The 18,063-nt window shown below is 42.6% G+C and overlaps 1 protein-coding gene across 3 annotated transcripts in view; it reads right to left on the reverse strand.

The window, feature by feature from the left end:
* Positions 1-12,926, reverse strand: part of RIC1 (RIC1 homolog, RAB6A GEF complex partner 1) — a 96,670-nt gene extending 83,744 nt beyond the window's left edge. For 2 of the 3 annotated variants that reach the window (XM_060199310.1, XM_007536075.3), the window contains exon 1: positions 12,570-12,926. In XM_060199310.1, coding sequence (XP_060055293.1) covers positions 12,570-12,713 — 144 coding nt within the window. In that variant the 5' untranslated portion in view covers positions 12,714-12,926. The remainder of the gene's footprint in view (positions 1-12,569) is intronic. The other variant, XM_016193872.2, reaches the window with a different exon arrangement.
* Positions 12,927-18,063: the final 5,137 nt, after the last annotated feature.

Genomic DNA, 18,063 nt, shown 5'->3' on the forward strand with positions numbered 1-18,063 from the left:
TTTCCAATATTTGGGAGCTACTCTCTTCCCTGATCCAGCTTTCTGGTCTTTTTTCCAGCCAAGACATCATCTCCCCAGACAATAATTTGGATCCACCTGAATATCAGATTTCAGGCTAGGGAAAAAAAAAAAAAACAAAAACTAGTATAGCCACAGGCCCTCTGGAATATAACTAAAATATACCTACTAGCTATCTACAAAACAGAGACTCCCCCAACTCTTCATCTGCACTACTCCAGCCTTTAGGTTCATGATTAGTGAACAACTTGTTTGGCTTTATATGTTAACTCTCTTTTCAGCCACCAGGTTCCAGATGCTACCATGATACCGACCAGACTTCCCTGAACAGACAACCCCACCAATATGTCCTGGAGCTCTGCTTCCCCAGAACCCCGCCCCACTAGGGAAAGAGAGAGGCAGGTTGGGAATATGAACTGACCTGTCAACACCCACGTTCAGTGGGGAAGCAATTACAGAAACCAGACCTTCCACCTTCTGTATTCCACAATGATCCTGGGTCCATAATCCCAGAGGGTTAAAGAATAGGATACCTATGTGGGGAGGGGATGGGACACGAAGTTCTGGTGGTGGGAATTGTGTGGAGTTGTACCCCTTTTATCCTATGGTTTTATCAATGTTTTGTTTTTGTAAATAAAAAATTAATAATAATAAAAGAAACTGGGGTGGCCTGGGAGGTGGTGCAATGGATAAAGCATTGGATTCTCAAGTGTGAGGTCCCGAGTTCAATCCTCAGCAGCACATGTACCAGAGTGATATCTGGTTCTCTCTTCCTACCTTTCTCATTAATAAAAAAATAAAATATTTTTTTTTAAAAAAAGAAACTGGGTTCAAACACCTTCCCCTTCCCCACATGCAGGGGGAAAGCTTAAAGGGCTTCAGGCTTCTTTCTCACTCCCTATTTGCCCTTCCCTATCAATTTCTCTGTCTCTATCCAAAAATAAATAAAATACTTTATATATCTTTATGTGCAAAACTATAATTCTGAATTGAAAAGAACTTTAAAAAACAGATAGACAGTTCATATTCACTGATAGGAAGACCCAATAGTGTCAGAGTCAGTTCTTCCCTACTTGATTCATCTTCAGTAGATTCAACTTAATCACAACCATAACACAGTAGGTAACTTTACAGATAAAAACAAACTGACTCTAGAGTTCATATACAGAGAGAATGGTAACTCAATACTGGAGAATAGTCAAGGAACTTACAATAAAGATAACAATAGTGAGGAAAATGTGGTATGAACAAAACAAAGAGCTCAACGTAACAAAACAGAACACTCAGATCCACCTAATTACAGACAATAGTACTTTGATAAAGCAGCAAAAACAACACGAAGGAGAGAGAGTATTTTCAATAAACACTGTAGTAAAACTGGACATCTACTATATCTTACTATTATTATAGTAAGAAGCTCCACAGGGTCATCCTGTACTTTCCTTGCCCTGGTATGAGAATCAGACATTTTTCCAGGGACTTGTATTTCTTTTCATTAGAGAATAACAAAGGGGTGTGTGTGTGGAAGGTAGATGGCATAATGGATATGCAAAGAGACTCCCATGACTGAGGTTCCAAAGTCCCAGGTTCAGTCTCCACACCACCACCACCAGTCAAAGCTGAGTAGTGCTCTAATAGAGAGAGGGGGATGGATGATGGGGTCAGGTAGTGGCACACCTGATAAAATGCTCATTACAATGTGCAAGGATCAAGGTTCAAATCCCTGGTCCTCACTTCAGGGGGGAAGCTTCTTGAGTGGTGAAGCAGTGCTACAGGTCTCTCCCTCTGTCCCACTTTATCTTCTTCCCTCTCAGTTTCTCTGTCTCTACCCCAAAATAATAATTAATAAATAAATTTAAAAAAACAAATTGTAGACTGCTTGTTGTCAATGGGGTATTAGACTCTCTCTCAGCAAACACAGTGGAAAATACATGTACCGGGGGCCAGGTGGTGGTACACCTGGTTGAGCACACATGTTACAATGCACAAGGACCTGGGTTTGAGTCCCAGTCCCCACCTGCAAAGGGAAAGCTTTGCTAGTGGTGAAGCAGGTCTGCAGGTATCTTCCTCTCCCCTTCTCTGTCTTCCCCTCCTCTCTCTATTTCTCTCTGTTCTATCCAAAAACAGCAGCAGCAATGGCAACAGTAACAATAATATCATTGTCAAGGGCATCAAAATGGGGAAAATGGCCTCCAGGAGCAGTGGATTCCTAGTACAGGCAGGCACCCAGCCCCAGATAACCCTGGAGGAAAGGAAGGAAGGGAGGAAGGAAGGGAGGGAGGGAGGGAGGGAGGGAGGGAGGAGCTTCATGAGTGGCAAGCAGTGCTGCAGGTGTCTCTCATCCCCCCCCATCTCCTTATTTCTCTCTATCTCTGTAAGAAAGTAATAGAAAAACAAACGGCTGCCAAGAGTGGTGGAGTCACCATGCAGACACCAAGTCTCTGTAGTAACTTGGTGGAGGTGAAAAGAAGGCCTCAATAGCACCTCAGTAACAAAGGCTTATAGTGCGCGCACTGTATGGCCTAGAGTCTTCACTATTACAAACTATATAAAGAAAAAATGTATATAAGAGGCTGAAGAATTTTTGTTAAAATGTACTAATTATTTAAAAATGATATGACTAGAACACAAACAGGGAAAACTACCAAATTTCCATATAGACACTATAAAATGTAATAAGCAAAACACATTATTCTACTTGAGTATATCCACAATGTAAGGGTTTTCTTCTCCCCAGTGCCATTACAGGATATAGTGTTAGGACCAAAGATGGGGACGCAATACCTAAACTGGCAGGAACTGTGAGTCATCAGTAGACAAGCACCCAGCTGAGCCATCTATCACAAGATCCCTGTTACCCAGAAACCTGTCACAAGATCACCTGAGAGCTTGCAATCCATCATAAACTGCTAGGGGTGTTCCTTCACCTTTACCTAAGCTGGACAAATAAACCACAAAGAAATGAATTGGGTCACACATCTTTGAACTGACTAATCACACGTGTGTGTGTGTGTCTGTGTGTGTGTGTGTGTGTGTGTGTGTGTGTGTGTGTGTTGGGGGAAATAAACCTAATAGAAACAGAAAAATCTGAGGGTCTTCAGACTTCAGGCAGACTCTTAGTGTCGGTCCACAACTTGGCCCATAAGAGTACACTTCTGCTTTCATTTTCTCATACTTCATAAACCTTTGTCCCTACTGCTGTCAGAGTTGATGTTCAAAAACAATAGGAACAAGAGCTCACTCAACTTTTCAGAGGGCTTGGGGCCTCCCTAGCAAAAACATCATCTTAAAACAGTTTCGGAAGTTTTCTCTTAGTTCAATTTAAGAATGAAAGGACCCAGGCTTACCAACCATCTGTCCTTAGTTCCCTTACTTCTGAAATGTACATAATGGAAAAACCATTCAAATTCACAGTATTGCCTAAAAAAAAAAAAAAAAGGAAGAAAAAAATTCTAGGCACTGCACTTAGAAATTAGTAAGAACCAAAACATATTTTAAGTTTTGATAAAACTGTATCAGTTTTTTTTAAGTCAACTATCACTACGATATTTATCAAATAATATCTTCCAGTTTTAGTATTACTACTTTGAGAGGTTACATGAAATAATCTCCACAAAATAGGTTTTGGCATTAAGAATGGGTTTGAATTTCAGTTCTGCCACTTAATAAATAATTTGCATATGTCACAAAATCACTTTAAATCTAAGTTTTTCCAAAAGCCCTGTAATGATTGAATGAAATAACAACTTATGGCCTGGGAACTAGCTCACCCAGCAAATCACATACTTTGCTATGCACAAGAACCTGGGTTTGAGTGCCCAAGATTACACACAGAAGCATCATGCATGGCATCAGAGAAAGTTCCAAGAAAGGTGGAGAGGTATTGTGGTATTGTGGAGAGGTATTGTGTTTCATCTTTTCGTCTGAAGTTAAAACGTAAAAACAAAATTTCACTGGGAGCAGCAGAATCGTGCAGGCCTGGGTAGAGAAAATAAATGATAATAACTGAAATAGAGGCTGACATGGAAATACACACTCAGTGACAGTTTTTATCTCCTTTTAAGGCTATTTTAAGATCAATAGGATTTATATCTCACATGACTCAGTGAATAAAAGTCCTATTACCTTTGTACTCCAGTATAGGTGATGCTGATAGCAGCAGATGTGATCTCAGAAACAGAAACCCAAATGAAACCTAAAAACTGTTGTCACAGCTGGAGGCACACCAGGTTGACTATACATGTTACAATGCAACGGGACCTAGGCTCAGCCTCAGCCCCCACCTACAAGGCAGAAGCTTCATAAGTGGTGGAGCAGTGCTACAAGTGGCTCTCTTTCTCTCTCCCTTTCTACCTCTTTCTTCCCTCTCAATTTCTCTGTCTTTATTCAATAAACAAACAACTTCATATTGTATTGTAAATAACAAGACTTTGACATATTCTATTCTATTTCTCTCTCACCAAAACCAAACAATGCAATCTCCCTAATGGCAAGGAGACAGCAGTAATTACATTAACAATTATATCTGCTTTAAGAGAGAGAGAGCGAGAGTGAGAGACTTCTTCTATGTACATAGTGAGAATTATAATAACATTAATAGTCAATATGGCTAGTTTTACCAGATCAAGACTTTGGGAAACAAACTGACTAGCAAAGACTAATACCACAAAGACTTCTAAAAGTTGCAGAGCAAAAAGGTTAGCAGATTCTTTCTCCTAAAACAAGCAGAAAAACTCTGAAAAAACCCATATTAAATATCTGGAATTTGACCAAAAGCAACAAATAAACTTTTATTCACAAAAATCTTCTAAACCTTAAATTTCAATAGTCAGAATCAGTGATATTCTTGCAAAGACTGTTTCTATCCATCTTCTTCCCAATTATGTAGTATGCAGTAGTGCCGCCAGGGTGGGACTATTAGTGGGAAAAAAAAAACAAAACAGGAGCTTTACTGTCGGAGGTGGCCTGCTTTGATAAGGAGCAAAAGCAACACACCCTGCCGCACTGACAGTAAAAATAGCAAACTCATAAAATGCTGAATGGCAAAGCTGATAGTGCTGCTAGCCAAAAGACCTGCTTTGGGAAAGCAGCATACCCTCAAACCAGTCAGGAATTTAATGACATGGTCCTGGAAATCAGGGAACCAGAGAAATAAAACTCACCACACACATCTCTGGTTTACATGTCTCAAAAGAAGTCAAGTTTTTCTACTTATCCCCCTCTGGCAGGGAGGCTGTACATATGCAGATGAGAATAAAGTGAGGTCAAACACCCCTACATTATCACTACTTCCCTGGGAGGCTGTTCACAAGGAAGTTCCAAAAAGGCTTAGAAGGAAGAGATGGGGTAAACAAAACAACCAAACAAAAAATCCTGATTTTTGCCTGCATTCTCCAGCCTACGTACAGATCAGTGAACAGAGAACTGATACCTAACTGCCTCAAGATGTTTGAATAGGCCTCAAAGCACTCATTCAGAAAAGAGGCAACTCTTAGTAAGTCATGATTAAAATTAAGAAAAACCAGGCAGAGTGACCTGAGTGGTTGGAGGCAGGCACAGTGGTGGAGTGCAGAACTTGCCTGAGTTCAAACCTAAATGCCACACATGCTAGAGCAGTGTTCTGGTCTCTCTAATAGTATAATACTGTACTCAAAACTGCCTGGTATTTGGAACAAAAGTAGACACAGTGACCAGTGGAATAGAATTGAGAGCCCAGAAATAAGCCCCCACATCTATGGACATCTAACTTTTGACAAACGCAAATATACATATGATGTAATAAAAAACAATATTGAAACAGAAGGTCTGCAAGAATGCCTGCTAGGGTGGCTCAAGGGGTGACACAGTGTTAGAGCACTGGATGTGCAAGTGGTTCCAAGTTCAAGTCCTGGTATTGCATGTGCCACCGTGATAATGTGGCTCTCTCCCATCATTAACAAATAATTTTTGAAAGATTCATTTATTTATTAGTTCATGAGAAAGGGAGGGAAAGAGAGCCAGGGTACTCCTCGGGCAATGCTCTGTCAGGGAGCAAACTTGGGACCTCATGCTTAAGAGTCTATGTTCTATTAAACACTATGGCACCAGCCCATCATCTGGGGCCTTTGTCAGGGAACATTTGGATTCCCACACAAATATGATGGGCCTAGACCTCTAATAGATCACTCTCCCCACCATCCCTGGTCATTTCCATCAGGAACATTATCATAAACCCTCTTGTGGGCCTCTCTAGGACCTTTCCCTGACTTAAGTAAAATAGTGATGGTAGGGACTGCCCCACTGTCCAAAGGGAGGCTGGGTCATCCCACTCTGCCATTTGAGGAAGACTGGTTCTGAAATGTTCTATATTTATGTATAAAATGTTCCCATCTGTGACCATGGATTGTGAGCTCAGACTGAGAGGTTACACAGGCGCCTGTGCTAAATATGAATGTATGGAGAGTGTCTCTGTTCAAACTAAGGAGTTTGCACTTCACTCACCAACTGTGAACCAATGAAGACTGAGTCTTGAGAGGGAGTCTCTGAAGGCAGTGACTAATGACCTGGGTCCATGCTCCCAAAAGGATAAAGAATAGGGAAGCTTTGGGGGGGAGGATGGGATATGAAACTCTTGGTAGTGGAAATTGTACCCCTCTTATCCTATGGTCTTGTCAATATTTTTTATTTTATAAATAAATTAATAACAATAAAAAAGAATAGAGTTATAAAGGGGAGAAATAGGAGAGCTGGAGAGCGAAGGTACAAAGAGATTTTCCTAAAGTCCTTTGGACATCATTATAAGCAGACATCAACATCAGTTTCTGCTCAGGGTTACAAGTTACTCAAAGACATATAATTCATTGCATAAGCGAATAATTAGTAGCTGTTTGTTTACTTTAGTCTTTCATTAGCAAACTTCACAGTGACAATTCAACAAAGTTAAGATCTGCCATATTATCACACTTTAGACAGAACTATTTCATTGCACGTAGTATGCCCCTTTAGCCCTTTCACATATTTATACTATCACACGAAATGTTAAAAAATATTTCTAAGTGCAGCCTAGGAGATGGCACAGTGGATAAAGCATGGTGTTCTCAAGCATGAGTTCCCTGAATTAAAGCCTCAGCATAGTATATGCCACAATGATGCTCTGGTTCTCTCCCTACCCCCACCCGATTAATGAACAGATCTAAATAATAATTCTGAGGATAATTTACATATTAGAAAAACCAAGGGGGTAAGTAGCATGGCCATGCAAAGAGACTCTCATGCCTTCGGTTCCAGAAGTCCCAGGCTCAATCCCCTGTATCACCTTAAGCCAGAGCTGATCAGTGCTGGGAGAAGGGGTGGGGGGGAGCCAATAATCTGAAAATTGTGTTAAAACTTATTTCAATTTGTAACATTCTAAGCTATGTTCACATATGTAGACTTTTTAATTCACAGTTAAGCAACATATTTTAAATGAATAATTCTCAGTTCTCTGGCATTGTACAAAACACAATTCATCTCACACAAGTCATGTCAGTGATAAATCATAACGGACTTTAAACAGTACTCTCCAAGCTGAAACCAGTACTTCTGTAATACCCTTGGTAGAAATATATCAATTGCTCCACTGATTAAGATGTTCATCTAGCTCCTCAATCTAACATAAACATATCAAACCTGTCTGAACACCCTCCTTTGGGTTCCTAAATTTATGAATGATCCCTACCGTAAACTTCTGCATAGTTTCCAGAATTCCTAAGTAGAATCATAAAGTAAATTTGCATCAGTATCTTAGGTTGAAAACCAAGTTATACTAAAAAAGTAAAAATGCAGAGCGAGTATCTACAGAATTTCATAAACATATCTACCTCTCTCTCCCTGTCTTTTACTCTCTAGCAAAGGGAGAGGGAGAAAGGGAGGGAGAGGGAGAGGGAGAGCTGTGGAGCCATGCAGAGACAGAACCCAGCAATACACCTGGTAGCAAAGTGATGGTGATGATGATGCATTTCTTCTACCTAAATTTAACCAGGAGAGCCCTAACAAAACTTTAAGTAAGCAAATCATCATCTCATCTTCTTTAGCACATCTCTCCATGTTTTCAACTGTCCTCAACCAACCTTTAAGACCTCAATTCTGAAAAAGTTTTCTTTGAGATTTTGAAAATCCATTTACCCTATCAAATTACTCGCCTACACACATTTTATTTCCCTAAAATAAAAGCATTCACACAAACATTTTATTTTTTAAAAGATTCATTTGTGTGGCCTGGGAGGTGGCACAGTGGAGTATGGAACCCTTAGAGATCAATCTCCAACATCACCTGTGCCAGAGTGATGCTTTGGTTCTCTCATTACTATCTTTTTAAAGATTTTTTAATTAATGAATTAACTTATTCCCTTTTGTTGCCCTTGTTGTTTTATTGTTGTAGTTATTATTGTTGTTGTTATTGTTGTTGTTGGATAGGACATAGAGAAAGGGAAAGACAGAGCCAGGGTCTTGAACTAGGATCCTTACATACCCGGTCCTTGTGCTTTGCGCCACCTGCTTTTAACCCAATGCGCTACCACCTGACTCCCTTTTTTTTTTTTTAAGATTTGCTTTTTATGTCAGAGAGAGAAAGAGACTGAGAATGTGAAAGAAATCAGATCACCGCTGAGATCTGGCACATTTGAAGCTCAATTCAATCAGAGTCTCCACCACAGAGCTCTCTCAGTTTTGAAGCAATCATTTTAAACCAGTTCATTCTAAATTGTGCAGGAGTAGTTGATGGCTCTTTAAAACAAGGTGTTTTTCCATGGCCCAGGAGATGGCAAAGTAGTTAAAGCACTGTGGGGTTCTGAGGTTGAACCCCACATTGCATATGGTAGAATGATACTCCGGTTCTCAGTCTCTCCTCTGCTCTCCTTCTTAATAAATACATCTTTTATAAATTTGGTTATCTCTTTATTGATTGATCGTCAGAGGGTGAGAGAGACAAGAGAAACTGCTGTAGCTCTGCTCCATGACTAATAAAGGCTCCCCCCTGCAAAGGGGGACCAGGAGCTTGAACCTGGTTCCTTGCACATTGTAGTGTGTGTGCACACTATCAGGAATACCACTGCCCAGCCCCCTAATAGATAAATCTTTTTTAAATTGATTTAAAATATATATAAAGGTGTTTTTACTTTTTTTTTTTTTTTTTGCCACCAGGACTTCAATGAGACTTTATGCCTGCGTGATTCCACCACTCCCAGTGAACTCTTTCTTCTTGCTATTTTAATTTTAGACAGTATAAGGGGGTGAGAAAGAAGTAGAGACACAGCAACAGAGCTCTACCACTTGTGAAGCTTCCCTTTTGCATGGTGCTCCCATGTGACACTCCCCTGTCACTTTTAAATGTTTGCCAGATAAAACTTACACATTTTCAAACAGTTTAAAAATTAAAAATTCTAAATAGGGCCAGGAAGACACCTCTACTAGAGCTTAGAACTTGACCCTTAAGCGTCAGGTTCAATCCCCAGTAATCTGGTGGTTCGTTCTCCCCCGCCCCCCCCCCCCACACACACTTACTTTTTAAACTGACATAAAAACTTGCAAACTTGGGGGGAAAAGGCATAATCTAGAAAAGACAGAAACTTGGCTGGAATCTAGTACCTGCTTCCCATTCATCAGATCAGTACCTGTTTGCCAAATTCATTCAATTTTATATATAATGGTCTAACACACACCCATATACACACATCTACATGTATACATATATGTGTACATAAAGATATGTATGTATGTATGTATGTATGTATGTAAGTCTACTACTCACTGACCTTAAAACCAAATAGTCTGACACTTGGTTTCACCCTTTAAGATTAAATCATAGGAGAATTTCATATAAGGTCAAGAGTTCCACTTCAACACTTGTGATTCCAGAGATGGAACCAGGAACCTCAGGCATGTAAGTCCTTTCCCTAAGTGTTATTACTTGATTTTTTTTGAAGGACTAAACGATAGTAGCATAATTGTCATGCAAAAAGAAGTCCCATGTTCAATCCCCTTAACACCATAAAACGGAATTGAGTAGAGCTCTGGTTAAGGAATAGCAAAAGCATAAAGATAGCTATCAAGGTAAAAAACTCATAAATGCAAGCAGCCTCCCTTAAGGGAATGCCTGAATTTCATTTCACTTCACACCTATAGACTCTCTACAACCTAGCAGAACTAGTAACAGAGCTTTCAATTTGTTACAGTGAAATAACTGTAAATTAAGAAGACAGTTTGAAATTTAAGTTCTTGGAATCAGTCTTTGGTACACCTAGCAGACCACATGTGCTACAATGTACAAGGACCCAGTTCAAGCCCTATTCCTCACCTATAGGGAGAAAGCTTAACAAATGCTGAAGTAGTGATACAAGTGTCTCTCTCTCCTAATCTTCCCTTCCCGATTTCTGTCTCCAATAAATAAAAAGATATGTAAAAAAAAATAAGTTCTAATGTTTCTGTCTATGGTTTAAAGAGTTAAGAGTCAAATAATAAAAAATAATTCAACTGGTGTATTGCACCAAAGTAAAAGACTATGGGGGTGAAGGGGGGAAGGGATCAGGCCCTGGAACATGATGGCAGAGGAGGACCTAGTGGGGGCTGAATTACTATGTGGAAAACTGGGAAACGTCTACTGTAAACCATTAGTCCCCCAATAAAGAAATTACAAAAAAAAAATTCAACTGGGGCTAGACGGTGGCACATCTGGTTAACAAACATTACAGTGTGCAAGGGCCTGGGTTCAAGCCCCTGGTCCCCACCTGCAGGGGGGAAGCTTCACGAGTGGAAAAGCAGGGCTGCAGTTATGTCTTGTCTCTTTCCCTCTCTATCTCCCCCCCTCAAGTCTTTTGTTTATATCCAATAATAAATAAAAATATTTTAAAAAAATAATTCAACTGACACATATAATGTAAGTGAATTAGTAACTTAAGAGCCAGATGATACATAGAATACTGAAAAACACAATCAAGTAGCAGACAGAATAGTCCTATAGCTAATGTGGTAACAGCTTATTTCTGTCTTGCTCTATGTACATACGCTTAAAAATCCAATCAGCTCAATGGCAAATTGCCTGACTTGTGTTGCCTGTTAACAGTCAAATTAATGATACCACTAGAGAACACCTAGATCTCATCAATTTTACCGGGGCTGGTATCCCAACAGTCAGGTACAGGATCAAGATTTGAAGTTTTGTTAGTTGAACTAAAGTCAACACATCATGTAGACCTAATAAACTCAAGGTCACACAACCTGTTTGTACACTGTCAGGTTGGCTTTGCAATGAGGAAAATGGCACTCTGACATCGATTAGTGCTGCCTTCTTTGGAAGAAAGAATGAAAGAAAAAGGAAGATAGGAAAGAAGGATGGATGGACAGAAGGAAACAAGCCAGCAGGCCATGTTGACACCCTTTTCTTTTTTTCATTTTGTAGCTGTCTGGACAGACAGACCTCCTCCACCAGGCTCTGTGGAGACCAGGGCATCCTCCCAGTCACCCACTTTCCAGGTAGTGGCTCTCAGCTAGTCTTTGACTAGACACAGCAGGGGGAAAGCAGGTCACTGAGCAACAGGTGTCAAGAAGGGGAGCGCAGGCAGCCCCTCCGCCCCTAGTCTCCGCCTAATCAGAGCAGACCAAAGGAGTTGCCAGGAATGTATGTGTGTTGGTGTGTGTGTGTGTGTGTGTGCAGGTGTGTGGTGTGTGCATGGTGCATGTGTAGGTGTGTGAAGGGGTGTGTGTGAAGGAGTGTGTGGTGTGTGTGCGCAGGTATGTGTGTTGCGTGTGCAGGTGTGTGTGGTGTATATGCAGGTATGTGCGGTGTGTGCGCAGGTGTGTGTGGTGTATGTGCAGATGTGTGGTGTGTGCAGGTCTGTGGGGGTGTGTGGTGTGTGCAGGTATGTGTGCAAGTGTGTGTTGTGTGTGCAGTGTGTGTGGTGTGTGCAGATGTGTGTGCAGATGTGCGTACATGTGTGTGTGCTGTGTGTGCAGATGTGTGGTGTGTGTGCAGATGTATGTGGTGTGTGTGCAGATGTGTGTGGTGTATACAGGTATGTGTGTTGTGTGTGCAGTGTGTGTGGCCTGTGTGTGCTGTGTGTGTATGGCGTGTGTGCAGTGTGTGTGTGTGTGTGTGTGTGTGTGTGTGTGTGTGCGCGCGCGCGTGCAGCGGGATCAGCGCCCGGTCCGAACAGGAATAACGACAACAAAGCACAGGGGAGCTGAGAACTCTGTGGGGGCCAGCTGCGGGTCTCATGCCCAACAGGCTGCCCGCAACTCCCCACCGTCAGCCCTCGGGGCGGGGGTCTGGGGGCGCGGCGGCGACCGGCCCCGCAGCGGCGCAAACTTTGCAGCGAGCGCTTCTCCGGGCGGCGGGCGAGTCGGGGCTCCGGCCGGGGCGGCGAGCGGGGCGCCGGGGTCTCCAGGCTGAGCGGCGAGGACGCGGGCGGCGGCGACCCGGCACCCGAGAGCCGGGACGGGGTGTCACTCTCGACCCGGCCGGGTCCGCCACCGCGGCTGGAAGTTGGGACGGGACGGCGCCCCGGGGGAGGCGGCGGGCGGCCGGCGGCCGTACTTACGCGACTGTTCCAGATGCTGAGGCGCGCCGGGGCCAGCACAGCGAAGAAGGTCCTCTGGGGGTCGGCCTGGATGTGGAAAGGCGCCTCGGCCGGGCTCCCCGGCGGGCAGAGCAGCCTCTTGGGCCAGCCGCTCAGGAAATACATGGTCCGCGCGGAGCCGCCGCCGCCCGGCGGCCCCTGCCCCGTCAGTCACACTCGGCGGCCGCGGGCCTGGCGCCCGCCTCCCACGCCGCCACCGGCCGGACCCGAGTCGGCGGCCGCCGCAGCTCGGGGCATCTGCCCGCTGGCCGGGCCGGGCCGGGCCGGGCCGGGCCGGGCCTGGCCGACGCTCCGCTTAGCGACGAAAGCTGCCCGGGGAAACGGGGCCCGGACTCTGGCGGGGCGGGGGGAGGGGAGACTCGGGAAGGAGACGGGAGGAGCGCGGAGGCGGCCTCGGGGCCCGCCCCTTCCTCGGGCCGCACGGGCGACGCCGCGCTGCGTGTATCGGGTCGACAAGAGCTGCTGCGCACGCGCACAGACGCATCCTGCCTTCACCCCGCGGTGGGCCTTTCCGAGGCTCCGCCCTAAACCTCCTTTAGAGGCTGCTGGGCTGTGTCAACACGCATGCGCGCTTGCACAGGTCTGCGGTCCTCCGCACCTCCCACTTGCAATCTGGGGCGCTCTTCTGAGTTGGGGGGCGGGGCCGTCGCAAGTGAGCCTAACCGCGCCAGGTGCGGCTGAGTGCTAACGCTGGGGCCACGCTCCTGTGGCTTGGCCCAACCAAATTTGACTAATCGTGCTGGATGGATGAGTCTCTGGTGGGGGTGGACCCGATGCTGCTGCACAGGAGATGCCTAGAGAATTGAGGGGTGCGGTTTTTTTTGGGGGGGAGTCACGTGAAGCTCCATCCCGATTTAGGTGTTGGACCGTCCTGGTCTGGCCAAAGGAACTTCTGCTGTGTGCTAGGATCTGCAGTGAAAACTGATGGTGGAATTGATTCCCTCGTGGTGTTTACATCCTAGAGAAAGCCTTTAATTAATACACAGGTAAAACTATTTACCATGAAAATGCTTAAGTTCCGGTCTCAGTTCAGTAAAACCACTTACCATGCTTAAGTTCCAGTCTCAGTTCATCGGATGTAAGAAATTTTAGTAGGTGCTTTTAAATTTAATTTGCATCCAGTAGTCCCTTTACTGACCTTAATAAAAAGCAGAAGAGGAGAGGCTGTAACTCTCATCTCTGCACTCTTGTTAGAGTTGGTGGTGCAAAGGCCTGATTTTTGTTTTAGCGCTGGGACGTACTTGAGAAATACGTGGTTAAGTATTTAACTTTTAGAACCCAGGGATGCCTTACTAGCTGTTTTTTTTTTTTTTTTTTTTTAAGTGTTGACACAGTGATTACGTCTAAATGGCGTGGACTTTAGGGATTTGAATTTGTAGCGAGGAGAAAGAAGGGTCTGGAATTAAAAACCTGTTTGTCATTAACTACTTTTTAAAAAAATACAATTTGAGATTTTCCACGTTTCTTCTCATTGGAAAGATATTTAAGAGCCGGGTTAAGGAAATGTTTCCCCAATAAAAACGTAGCAACATAAGCAAGAAGGGGAAAAAAGTATACCAAGTAACTGAATCCAAATCAGATGTATCTTTGTAGCTTAGATTCATAACAAAGTGTGTAGTTTTCCATAATTATTGTAAACATTCACTTCATTCGCAAGAAGGTGACCAAGGAATTTAAGGATTTTTTTTTTCAACACTCACCACCGGCCCCTTGTAGTCATATTGTCTCCGTGTTTTGTTTTGGTTCCTGATTTCCAGCGCAGCAGCCTGGAACATAACGAGTTTAGTAATGTCTGACATATTTTTCAAATGGAATATTGGACAAAATACTGAAATAGCTGAATGTCTGATGCCATTAGACAAAGTCAGGTTTTTCTCATTTTGTCAGTATAAAATGTAGAGTGACAGACACTGTTGCACCATGCTTTCATCAGACTTAGAATAGGTATGCACTAGGCACAGAGGAAATAAAGATAAGGTACAATGTAGCAGCTCCAGTGGCAAGTTTACCTAGAATACATTAGTCCTGCTTTTCATTCAGAGAGTTCCTTGTTCTCAAGAGTCTTAAGTTTGAGTATCTGACTGCTCTCTTGGGCAATTTGAGAACTTGTAAATAATTTATAGCATTCACTTTAACTAGTTCAAAGCTTTATTTATTTACTTACTAACGATAGGGAGACAAAGAACAAGAGCTTCGGAGCCCAGTACCATGCCTACTGTGCTACCTCCTTGGCTGTCACTTTTATCTTTATTTGCTGATTTTAAAGTCTCATTTCCCAGGGACAGCAAGATCATTGAGTAGGAAGGATACTGCTTTGCCATACACACAACCCACATTCCAGCCTGGCTCTCGCTTCACCAGGAGAAACTGATGCTGTGGTGTATTTCCTTCTCTCTCTCTCTGTCTCTCTGCCTGCCAAAAGAAATGAGCCTAGACAAGAACAGAAAAGGAAAAAAAAAATCATCTCATTCCTGCCATACTCATTAATCTTTTAAAGTTTGTTTTCAAATGTATGATGATTTAACTGCAAAGTAAATTTTCAAAGTAGATAAAATTGGTGTGATTTTATTCTCACGTTATTAATGACAAAACAGGACAGGAGTTTACTTACCTAAAGTTGCATGGCCTACAAAGAACTGCTCTTTCTACAGACCAGTGATTTTAAACTCATGCAAAGAAATTGTGATATTTGCTCTGACTGTCAAAGATAGGGTGGATATATCTGGGTTTTTGGTTTTTGTTTTTATCTCCTGGGTTTGGAAGTGTAAAATCTCTCTCTGATTCTCTGACACCCTATAAGAATGTTCCCTTACAGTGTTACACACATACATCTGGGTGGTGGCTCAGTAAGTAGAGAACTAGAGGTCCCAAGTTTGGGCACCTTTTTTTTTCTTTAGAGTACCCCTCCCCCTCCCTCATTCTGATAGAAACCTTTTCTGTTTTTTTTTTTTTTTTTTTTCATTTTTATGTGTGCTAGAAACCTTATGGAATCAGTTTGCCAACATTAATATATATTCTGCAGCTGGGGAAATAGCTCAGGGAGTAGAGCTAAGGACTTATATATGTGAGATTCCTGGTTGCATTTCCACACTACGTATGCCAGAGGGGTGTCCTGGCCCCTCTCTGTCTCCCTCTCTCTCATCCTTTCATGCAAAATATATAAATACATAAATCTTGGGGCCAGATGGTGGTACACCTGGTTGATCACACATGTTACAATGCACAAACACTTTCATTTTTATTTAATTAACTTATTTATTTATAAAAGGAGACATTAACAAAACTGTAGGATAGGAGGGGTACAACTTCACACAATTCCCACCACCAGATCTCCGTATCCCATCCCCTCCCCTGACCACTTTCCCATTCTTTATGCCTCTGGGAGTATGGACCCAAGGTCATTCATTGTGGGATACAGAAGGTGGAAGGTCTGACTTCTATAATTGCTTCCCTGCTGAACATGGGTGTTGACTGGTTGATCCATACTCCAAGCCTGCCTCTCTTTCCCTAGTAGGGTGGAGCTCTGGGGAAGCAGAGCTCCAAGACACATTGGTAAGGTTGTCTGTCCAGGGAAGTCTGGTCGGCATCATGCTGGCATCTGGAACCTGGTGGCTGAAAAGAGAGTTAACATACAAAGCCAAACAAATTGTTGAAGAATCAGGGACCTAAAAGCTGGAATAGTGCAGATGAAGTGTTGGGGGTACTCACTGCAGACTATTGTGTACTTTTGCTTTCAGGTATATATTTTGCCCTAGTTTATGGATACATGTGAACATATGCTCTATCTCATGGGACCTGGTCTATATCTAAGTTTTGGGACTTTGTTAGGAAGTGAACCACCTGGAATGGAATTAGAGAATCCTATAAAACGAAAGGTCTCACACGAGTAATGAAGCTAAAGGGTTGTCATTCCACACCTGAAGTCTCTGGACACAGTCTGAAGTGAAGCATGCTGGGGTGGCACTCGTTGCATTGATTAGGTTGGGATCGGTGGATGCAATATTTTTTGGTATGAGAGAAGCATGCAGGAAAGAATGCACGAACACTTTAATCTCCCAATCCCTACCTGCATGGGGAAGCTTCAAAAGCAGTGAAGCATTGCTGGAGGCGTCTCTTTCTCTTATCCTATTTCCCCCTTCCCCCTTGATTTCTCTTTGTCTCTATCAAATAAATAAATAAATATTAATAAAATATTATATTCAAACTTTACTTGGTAAAATAAGAATTCCAATGGTTCTTCTCAACATGGCTGCTATTACTACTTGACCGGTGTAAGGATTCCCGTTCAAGCCCCCAGTTCCCCACCTGCAGGGGGGTCGCTCCATAAGTGGTACACAGGTCTGCAAGTATCTGTCTTTCTCTCCCCCTCTCTGTCTTCCCCTCCTCTCTTGATTTCTCTTGGTCCTATCCAACAACAAGGACATCAGTAACAATAACAATAATACCTACAACAATAAAACAACAAGGGCAACAAAAGGGAATGAATAAATATCTTTTAAAAAGAATGTACCTCACAGGTTGGTGAAACAGCATAATGGTTATGCAAATAGTTTCATGCCTGAGGTTCTGAGTTCCCAGGTTCAGCCCCCAGCACTACCAGAACCTAGAATTGATCAATGCTCGGATCTCCCTCTTTATATCTTTCTCTGTATCCTTCATTAAAAATAAATAAAATATATTTTTAAAACAGATGTACCTCAAAAAATGCATGTAAGAATACAACCTGGCAGGTGGCATAATGACTAGAGCAGAGGACTTACAAGCATGAGGTCCGGGGTTTGACCTCTATCCCATGTGCCAAAATGATGCTCTGGTTCTCTTTCCTCTCTCTTCTCTTCCCCTCCCTTTTTCTCACATTAATATTTTTAACAAGCACATATGAGTCCTATTAAAGGAAATAATCTAGAAGTTATTCCAAAGAATATTAATTATAGTCCTTATAGTGCAATATTTGGCAAAAAAAAATGACAACAAAAATAACTATATAGAAGCATGTTCATTACAATTAGAAAGCATTAAAGGCAGGTTAAAAACAGTATATAAAATATGACCCTGTGTTCATGAATAAAGGAAGAAAACACCTGCTTATGGGTGTTTTATGGTCATTTGGGGACTTGTTTGTGCAGATCATGCAGAATGAATTCATTACTTTAGTAACAAAAAAAAAGTTATGTAAAACAGAGTTAAATTATTAATGGCTGGTAATGTTCCATTTGTCCTGCTTTCCGTGAGGCTAGCAGTACTGGCAAATCCATGGGAGTGAAGTAGTAATATGGAATTTCAGGCACAATTCCAAGACAATGAGAAAAGGGTTAATGAAACTGTGGGATAAAATAGATGGAGTTTGGCATATAAGTATATACCTCCAAAGTGCCACATCATCTTAACTTATCAAAATGACCCCTATACCCACTCATGAACTCATGTCCGCTTTCCACTTGGTAAATGCTATAGT

Source organism: Erinaceus europaeus, chromosome 10 (genome assembly GCF_950295315.1).
Source record: "Erinaceus europaeus chromosome 10, mEriEur2.1, whole genome shotgun sequence".
NCBI classification, from domain to species: domain Eukaryota; kingdom Metazoa; phylum Chordata; class Mammalia; order Eulipotyphla; family Erinaceidae; genus Erinaceus; species Erinaceus europaeus.